Source organism: Euleptes europaea, chromosome 13 (assembly GCF_029931775.1).
Source record: "Euleptes europaea isolate rEulEur1 chromosome 13, rEulEur1.hap1, whole genome shotgun sequence".
NCBI lineage: Eukaryota > Metazoa > Chordata > Lepidosauria > Squamata > Sphaerodactylidae > Euleptes > Euleptes europaea.
In genome coordinates, this window is record NC_079324.1 from 10,556,344 (window position 1) to 10,565,482 (window position 9,139).

A 9,139-nucleotide genomic window follows, 5' to 3' on the forward strand; every position below is an offset into this window, starting at 1 on the left:
AAGAGTCTCTTTTTATCCTCCCAGGAATCTTGGATATGCAGAGGTGGGCGGCGTGCAAAATTTCTTAGAGCCGCAGGGTAACCTGACCAGAGATAGTCAGCAACGAGGTGAGGCTGAACTAACCTGAATTTCTTTGCCTTGTTGCCAGAGGAGTGCCTGCAAATTGCAAACCTCTCGGTTTGGGACAGTATAAACCGGACCTAAGTGCTCAACTACATGGACTTTGGACATTTCAGGAATGGAGCTCCCAGAATATTATTTTAGATTCAGGTTTGGGGGCGGGGGGAGCTGAGTCTCCTCAGAACCATGAGGCAAGGCATGAGGGGTTAACCCCCTCTGTGCTGTTTTCCTGAACTGAAATGGCCCTGTGTGTGTGTGTGTGCGTGTGTGTTAAGTGTCATCAAGTCACTCTGAGTTATGGCGACTCTATCAATTAATGATCTCCAGCTCCGAGGAATTGCTATATGTGCCAATGGGGTAAACATACAGGTACTAGTGACCCTATGTTTGCCCTGTTGGAGCAAATAGCAGCTTCCGGGGCCATTTCACTTCAGGAAAATGATGTGGGGGGATCTTAACTCCTCTCCTCCTCCCCCCATTGCACCAAGTTCTGATGAGAATCAAACTTCTGCATTCCTGATTTTTAGACACACGTGCAGGGGGTTGCACTCACCGAAAGTCTTAACTGTGGTTTTGTGTGAGATGTGAACACAGACATGCTGGCTTAATCCTGGCTGGTTCCACAGTGCTGCTCCTTCCACAGGATACCGGACGGGTCTCTGCAGAGAAAAAGGAAACAACCAGCCGTTGTCAAGAAAAACTTGAGACTTCAGTTGTCATCAACCAGTAGGGTTGCCAGTTCTGGGTTGGGAAATACCTGGAGATTTTGGGGATGGAGCCTGAGGAGGGCACGGTTTGGGGAGGGGAGGGACTTCAGCTCCATGGAGTCCACTTTAGGGTTTCCAACCTCAAGGTGGTGGCTGGAGATCTCCCACTATTACAACTGATCTCCAGCCGATAGAGATCATTTCACCTGGAAAAATGGCCACTTTGGCAATTGGACTCTATGGCACTGAAGTCCCTCCCCTCTCTAAACCCCGCCCACATCAGGCTCCGCCCCCAAAATCTCCAGGTATTTCCCAACCCAGAGCTGGCAACCCTAGTCCACTTTCCAAAGCAGCCATTTTCTCCAGGCGAACTGATCTCTGTCACCGGAAGATCAGTTGTGATCCCAGGAGATTGCCAGCCATATTGCAGACCTGCAGATTAGCAGCCATAATGACCAGCCAAATCCTGGTTTTACAAGTTTTCGTTCCAAGAAACTATGGTTTCTTAGTATGTCTGAACGGAGCCATTGTGTTGGAGGTGATTTCAGTTAATATTAAAATGTTAAGTCTGCAGTTGAGTTATCTCTGTGATGGCCCATTCACACATTCAAGGCATGGCTTGATGCTCCGGGTCATCACCTGACGTGCACGAAAGAATTAACAAGGATTCAGTGGGGGGTTTGGGGTGGGGGAGTGCAGATCTCCTGGGGCAAGTTATAAAGGTATGGAATCTTCTTGCCAAACCTTTTGGGATCCTGTGGGGCTTGCAAGTGGTAGCCAGGTACCCAAAGACTGGGTGGAAATGAACTCACTTGTACTATGAAATATATGTATTTATTCATTTAATTTTATATCCCGCCCTCACTCCCTGGCCAAAGCCGGGCTCAGGGCGGCTCACAACATATAATCAATACAATCAGATATGTAAGAAATGTATTATAAAGCACTCAGGCATATGTTAAAAACAAGCCTATATGATATGGCAAGAAAAACATGGACTATAGTCTAAAACCATATGTCAAATGCATTTCGGCCCTCAGGTTATCATTCATCAGAGCTGATGTGGTGTAGTGGTTAAGAGTGGTGGCTTGGAGCAGTGGAGTCTAATCTGGAGAACCGGGTTTGATTCCCCGCTCCTCCACATGAGAGGCAGACGCTAATCCAGTGAACCGGGTTGGTTTCCCCACTCCTCCACATGAAACCTGCTGGGTGACCTTCAGCTAGTCACAGTTGTCTTAGAGCTCTCTCAGTCCCACCTACCTCAGGGTGTCTGTTGTGGGGAGGGGAAGGGAAGGTGATTGTAAACCAGTTTGATTCTTCCTTAAGTGGTAGAGAAAGTCAGCATATAAAAACCAACTCTTCTTCGTCTTTTTTTTTTTTTTTTTTATATAAATTTTATTGGGTTTTATGATAGAAATTTTCCATTGCATTAAACAACATCTATAACAATATCGAATTTCAATTCTAACCTAAAGTTGTTATAATTCCATATCATATAATAAAAAAGAGAAAAGAAAAAAGAAAAAAAAGAAATGGAAAATTTTTTGACTTCCCCATCACCTCTATCTGCCTCTTAATAAAAAGTTCCTCCCGTCATAGGTAATCTAATCTTGATAAAATATCAATACCATATATAAAAAACCATAATCTGTTAGTAAATATAATTATGCTTATTCAATATAAAAAAAAAATCAAAAATAATCCTCTGGATCAGATTAGAAAATATTCTTCCATTCTTCCCAATTTTAACTCATATTCACAATAATGCATCCACGCCCCCCATTCCCCCAAAAACCGAACGTCATTTTCTTCATTTAGAATAGCTGTGAGTTTTGCCATTTCTGCCACTTCAAACATTTTAACAATCCAGTCTTTTTTCTCTGGAGTTTCTAGCCCTTTCCATTTCGCTGCATAAAGCAGTCTCGCAGCTGTTGTGGCATATATCAAAAAGGTTCTTTGTGTTGCTAAGTCGTCTGGAATCATACTCAATAACATCATTTCTGGTGTTTTGGATATATTCTTTTGTAGTATTAATCTCAATTCGTTATAAATCATGTCCCAGAAGTCTTTGGCTTTGTCACAGGTCCACCACATGTGATAAAAGGAACCAATTTCTTTGTTACATTTCCAACAAGTAGGGGACATCGTTTTATAAATCTTTGCAATTTTCTTGGGTGTTAAATACCATCTATACATCATTTTATAGATGTTTTCTCGCACTGACTGTGCTTTTATTCCTTTTAAATCTTTAGACCATAATCTTTCCCATTTATTTAAAACAATATCATGTCCCACATTTTGAGCCCAATCGATCATAGTTGGTTTAATCGTGTCCTGCTCACAGTATATTGTTAAAAGGAGATTATACATTTTAGAAATCAGCTTTGTATTATTGTCTAGTAGAATCCTTTGAAAAGGAGATTTTTCTTTAGAGAAACCTTTTTTTGCATCTTGTACAAAAACTGATTTGATTTGGTAATATTGAAGCCATTGTAAATCATCCTTAAGCAGTTGAAAGTCTTTTAGTGAGCATTTCTTTCCTTCCCAATTAGTTAGATCTTGATAAGTAATAAATTTGTCTGGTCTAAGTGGGCGCAAAGTTAGCATTTCTTGGGGCGATATCCACATCGGTGTTTCTGGTTCCAAAATGTGTTTATATCTCATCCAAATACGAAGTAGAGAGGACCTGATTATATGATTACGGAATGTTGCTTGTAATTTAATTTTATCATACCACAAATAACCATGCCATCCACTTAAGTTATTATAACCTTCCAAGTCTAGCAAACGTACATTTGACAAATTCATCCAGTCTTTTAGCCATACTAAAGCTACCGCTTCAGCATAGAGTTGAAAGTTAGGCAGTGCTAAACCTCCTCTAGTTTTTAGATCCACCAAGTATTTATAAGCAGTCCTTGGTTTTTTTCCTTGCCAGATGAAGTTTGAAATGTCTTTCCTCCAAGTTTCAAAATATTTTGTTTGTGATATTATTGGTAAATTTTGGAATAAGAAGAGCATCCTCGGTAAGACATTCATTTGGATCGTTGAGATACATCCCATTAATGACAATTTTTTGTTTGACCATATAATCATATCAGTTTTAATCTTACCCCATAACTTGAGGTAATTGTTGGTTAACAGATCTTTATTCTTTGCAGTGATCCAAATTCCCAGGTATTTAACTTTGTTAGCTTTCTCCCAGCCAGTATATGATATAAATTCCTGTTGTTGTATTTCCGATAAATTTTTAAATATTATCTTTGTTTTTTCTTGATTCACTTTAAAGCCTGATACTTTTCCAAAATCATCCAAAGTCTCCTGAAGTATATTCATTGACTGTGTTGGGTTTTCCAAAATTAGCAGTAGGTCATCCGCGAATGCTCTCAACTTAAATTCATGTTTTTTAATTCTTAGCCCGCGGATGTCCTCCATACTTCTTAGTTTCACACATAGCGGTTCCAACACCAACAAAAATAAAAGTGGAGACAAGGGACATCCCTGTCTAGTCCCTTTCGTGATTTGGCAGTTATCTGACATTGATTCATTAACCAAAATTTTAGCTTGTTGGGAGGTATAAATAGCCGATATACCTTTCTGAAAACGATCTCCAAAATTCAATTTATCCAAAATCCGTTTCAAAAAGTTCCAAGAGACCATATCAAAGGCTTTTTCTGCATCCAAAAATACAAAAGCCGCAGTTTGTTGAATATTATGGTCATAATATTCCAGTGAATCTAGTAAAATTCTTACATTGTCTTTTATTTGCCTTCCTGGTATAAAACCTGCTTGGTCCTCATGTATAAGATCCTTAATAAATTGCTTTATCCTACATGCCAAAACCGAAGCAAAAATTTTGTAATCCACATTTAAGAGCGATATAGGTCTGTAATTAGATGTTTTTTCTGGCTCTCTTCCTTCTTTGGGTATCAGTGATATAAATGCGTGTGACCAAGTCTCCGGGGATGTTCCCTCGTCCAAAATTGCATTGTAAAGTGAACCAAAAAATCCAACTAAATTGTCACTAAAAGTTCTATAAAATAGTGCAGTAATTCCATCTGGTCCAGGTGTTTTATCCGTTTTCTGTCTCAGTATTGCTTCTTGTATTTCTTCCCTTGTTACTGGAGCTTCAATACATTCTCTCTGGGTCATTGACAAAGCTTTCATCTGTATTGAGTTTAGAAATTTGTCTATTTTCTGTTTTGGAGTATTTTCTTTCTGATATAACTTAGAGTAAAATGAAACAAATTCTTTCTGAATTTCTGAAGTTGAATAAACTGGTCCTTTAGCAGTTTGGATTTTTGTTATAATCTTCTTTTGAAATGAGTCCTTCAGTTGTGTTGCTAAAAATTTTCCTGGTTTATTTGCATATTCAAAATACTTTTGTTTAGCAAGTTTCAGATTTTTATTCATTTCCTCCATTATTACCAAATTTAATTGGTGTTTAGATGCAGAAATCTGTATTTGAATTTCTCTTCTCTCCTCTTCCTGTGTTACCATTACCAATTTCTGCTCCAAATTTTGTAAATTCCAAAGTATGTTGTTTGTAAATTGCAATTGAGTCTTCTTCCAGGCCGAGTGTTTCTGTATCATAAAACCTCTCAGAACAGCTTTGAATGCGTCCCAAACTGTATTTAAAGAAGTTTCCCCATTAAGGTTAATTTCAAAAAAGTCTTTCATTAAAACCTGTAATTCCTTTTGTATCTTGTTGTCTTTTAAAAGTTTATCGTTCATTCGCCATCTAAATGCTTGTTTATTGTTCCAATCAAAGGTAACAGGATTGTGATCAGAAAAAGTTCTAGGTAAAATATGAATTTTACGTAGTTGCGTGAAAATTGATTTACTGGCCCATATCATATCGATTCTGGAGTGTGAATCGTGTCTTGCTGAATAAAAGGTGTATTCTTTAGCTGTTGTATTCATTGTTCTCCAAATGTCTTGTAATTCTAATTCTGAAGCCATGGCAAAGAAAGTTTTAGGCAAGCATCCATCATTGATATCTTTTGCTTTTGATTTTTTGTCCAGAGATGGGAGAATAATTCCATTGAAGTCGCCCATCAATAAAATTTGGTCTTGTGCGTACTGGGTTATCAGGTCATGTAATTTTTCATAGAAGGATTTTTTCCCTTCATTGGGTGCATAGATTCCAACCACTATTGTCCTTTGTCCCAATATTTTAGTTCTGATAATTACAATTCTTCCTTCATTGTCTTTATATACTAGTTCTGGACAGAGACTGGGGTGGGCATAGATTACCACTCCCTTTGTTTTAGTTTTAGCAGAAGCAATAAATGCTTGTCCAAGCATCTGTTTCTCCAAGTATTTTTTATGCTTTGAAGTTATATGGGTTTCTTGTAGGCAAATTAGGGAGTATTTATATTTCTGTAGATATTTGAAGATTCTGGCCCTTTTAGTTTTCTCATTCAGTCCATTTACATTCCAAGAAATTGCTTTTGCCATAATGTAGTATTTTTTAGCAAAATAAAAAGTCTATAGTTTAGTACCACCTTCTGCACCCTGTACTTCTTCTTCTTCCTCTTCTTCTTCCTCCTTCTCTCCAGGTAATTCTTTAAGGTCCATTTTGTATTTTCTCAAAAATTTCCCCACATCTGCTTGGGATAGAATTGTCGTTTTCACTTCCTTATAGGTGAAAGCCAAACCTTGTGGCATAATCCAACGATATTTGATGCCATTAGCTTTCAGTATAGACACAAAGTCTTTGTAGTTATTCCTCTGTGAAAGTAGATGCCTTGGAATATCCTTCAATAGTATAAGAGAGGAGTCTCCTGCTGACACTGGATTTTCATAATGAATCTTCATAATCTTGTCTTTAACTCTGGTGTCATAGAACACTATCATCAAATCTCTTGGCTTAGATCTTCTCATTCTAGCAGGTAGTGGTATCCTGTATATTCTATTAATGGCTTGTTTTAATTCTTGTTCATCTATCTGAAATAAGTAGGCCAAATTTGGTATTGCAGATTCTTTATTATCTCCCATCATATCTGGAAAATTGCGTATACGAAGGTTGGTCTCTTTCACTCTCATCTCCATCATTGCCATTTGATTTTTTGCCGCCATCTGATCCGCTTGTATTGTTTCAATCTGTTTTTCTTGGCTTGTTAATTTTTTCTTTGTGTCCTTGTGCTCATCCATCACTTTCTTAATTGATACATCCATCGCTTGCATATCTGTCTTCATAACAATCATTTGAGTTTTTACTTCTTTCAAGTCTCCAGTGACCCCATCCAACTTCTGATTAATAGCTTGGGATGCTTGACCAAGATTTGTCATCATAGAAGTCAACTGTGCCATCTGTGCAGACATCTGTTCAAACTGTTTATTTGTTGCCTCAGTTTGTTTAGTTAGCATATCCTGTAACTTTTTTTCCATGGTCGAGGTTTGTAAAGAGTCCCTTAGTTTAGTATAGGCAGGGCTATGTAGTGAGCCAGAGCGGGGTCGAGACATTTACATTCAAAAAAAGCTGGTAAAATACATGTCCACCGACAGGGCCTTTAAGGTGCTGGTTAAAAGATGATAGTTCAAAGATCAGCCTAGTAATTTTTTCGGGTTGAAAAGAGTCGAAATTGGCTTTAAAATTGCATTTTAAAGTTTTAAAATACCAGTGAGTTTTTTCGGTCGCTCTAGATCGGATTAATCAGGAAGTAAACAGGAAGTTACTAGTGCTGCAGACCTTCTATCGCCTCTTCTCGATGGTTATTCCTTCAGGAATGATTTGAAAGTAACTCGAGTGCGACGGATATTCAGTCCCGCGGCTACTTCCTGTTGTTTTAGTTCCAATGATAGAGAGGGTGTTATAGAGAGTCTTCCGTTCCAGGCACTCCCTTACTGCAAACGTGGCAGGAATTCGCCGGAAAATCAGGAAGAGAAATCACCCTCCCCTTCCTTCGGACCTCTCATTGGTGATAATTCTTGTCAGTCTAAAAGGTATCCTTCCGACTCTTTGTTATGGTTTAGGCTGATCGATCCGATAAGGCTCCTGTCGCTAATCCCGATGACTAACTCAGATCAAACTTTTTCAGTTCGGATTATGGAGGGGTGGGGGTCCCAGAAATATTCTTATCAGCCTCCCGTCTGTTCAAATTTCTAGTAAGTAGACGAAGAGTTCTTTTGTACTCACTTGGGTGTCAAGAGGTGAGGTTCTTTTCTTTATGTAGTCCTTATGTTGGTATTAAGGCGGTGGAGGGTAGAGCTTGCTGCCAAAGTTGCGTTTTGGCGATGTCCTTCCCTAGTGCCCTCGCAGGACCGGCGTCTAGGACTCCGAGGGGCTTAAAAAAGCCCCCTCAGAGTACCTAGGAGGTCAAACCGCGTTTGCGGGCTGCAGGGAGTTCCTGCTTTCCAACCCACTTGCAAGGGTCGGATGGGGTATCTATGTACCCCCAAAAACAACGCAAACTTGGATTTCTCCCAGGACAACCTGGGGAAATGGAGTGCTCTCTCCAACGGCACCACCGGAAGTCCTCAACTCTTCTTCGTCTTTTAATAATAATAATAACAACAGCAACAGCAACAACAACATCTTATGCACACATACACATTTATCAACAGATAAAACAATTTTGTAACAGCCCAGGTATGTATTTAGGATGTATTCCAAATGAACCCGGTGCCTATGTTGTCAGATTGTTATTCATATATGTTTTAAATTGTAAAGGCAAACAAATGTGGAATGGAGTCTGAATATTTCTTTCCGGTCTGGGCTGTCCTTCCGTACCGAGTGTGCATAACAGTATCAACCCAAGAGACGGTGGCAGCCATTCCTGCCCCACGTCTTCACTGTAGTACAGTGTTTCTTTGTTTGTTTTTAGGCCAGTGGAAAATATTCAGCGAGGGAGAAGCTCAGATCGGCCACATGTGCAGAAGCAGAGTGTGCAGGACTGAACTGGAGGATCTGGTCAAAGTTTTGTATCTCGAGAAGTCTGAAAAGGACCACTGTTAAGAGCACATCGGAGCGGGAGACCCAAAGGAAGCTGGAGAAGGCGTGGATCTGCAGACTGACCGCGGGCACCTTTTGCTCGTGCCGCCGGTGCCCTGAAAACCAAACTTATCACGCGTGTCAATATTCATCTCGTGCCCAGTGCAACTTGCTGCTTTATGCCTAGATCTGTGCCAGCCCTGATGGCGTCTCATCAAAAGACTCGGAGGCTGTGTGTCACCGGCAGAAGTGGAGGGGAGGGTTAGCTTCGTGTAGAGTGTCATTGCTTTACAGAGTTGGACATGGATAATTTGTGGCAAGCTAAATGGTCCAGAGAGAGTTTAAGCCATGCGCGGCAGCGGCGTTGAGATCATGACTT

General features: G+C 39.8%; 1 protein-coding gene across 1 annotated transcript in view; it reads left to right on the plus strand.

Annotated features, from left to right (window-relative positions):
* Positions 1 to 8,784, plus strand: part of CHRDL1 (chordin like 1) — an 87,145-nt gene extending 78,361 nt beyond the window's left edge. The window contains exon 12 of the mRNA XM_056858950.1: positions 8,654 to 8,784. Coding sequence (XP_056714928.1) covers positions 8,654 to 8,784 — 131 coding nt within the window. The remainder of the gene's footprint in view (positions 1 to 8,653) is intronic.
* Positions 8,785 to 9,139: the final 355 nt, after the last annotated feature.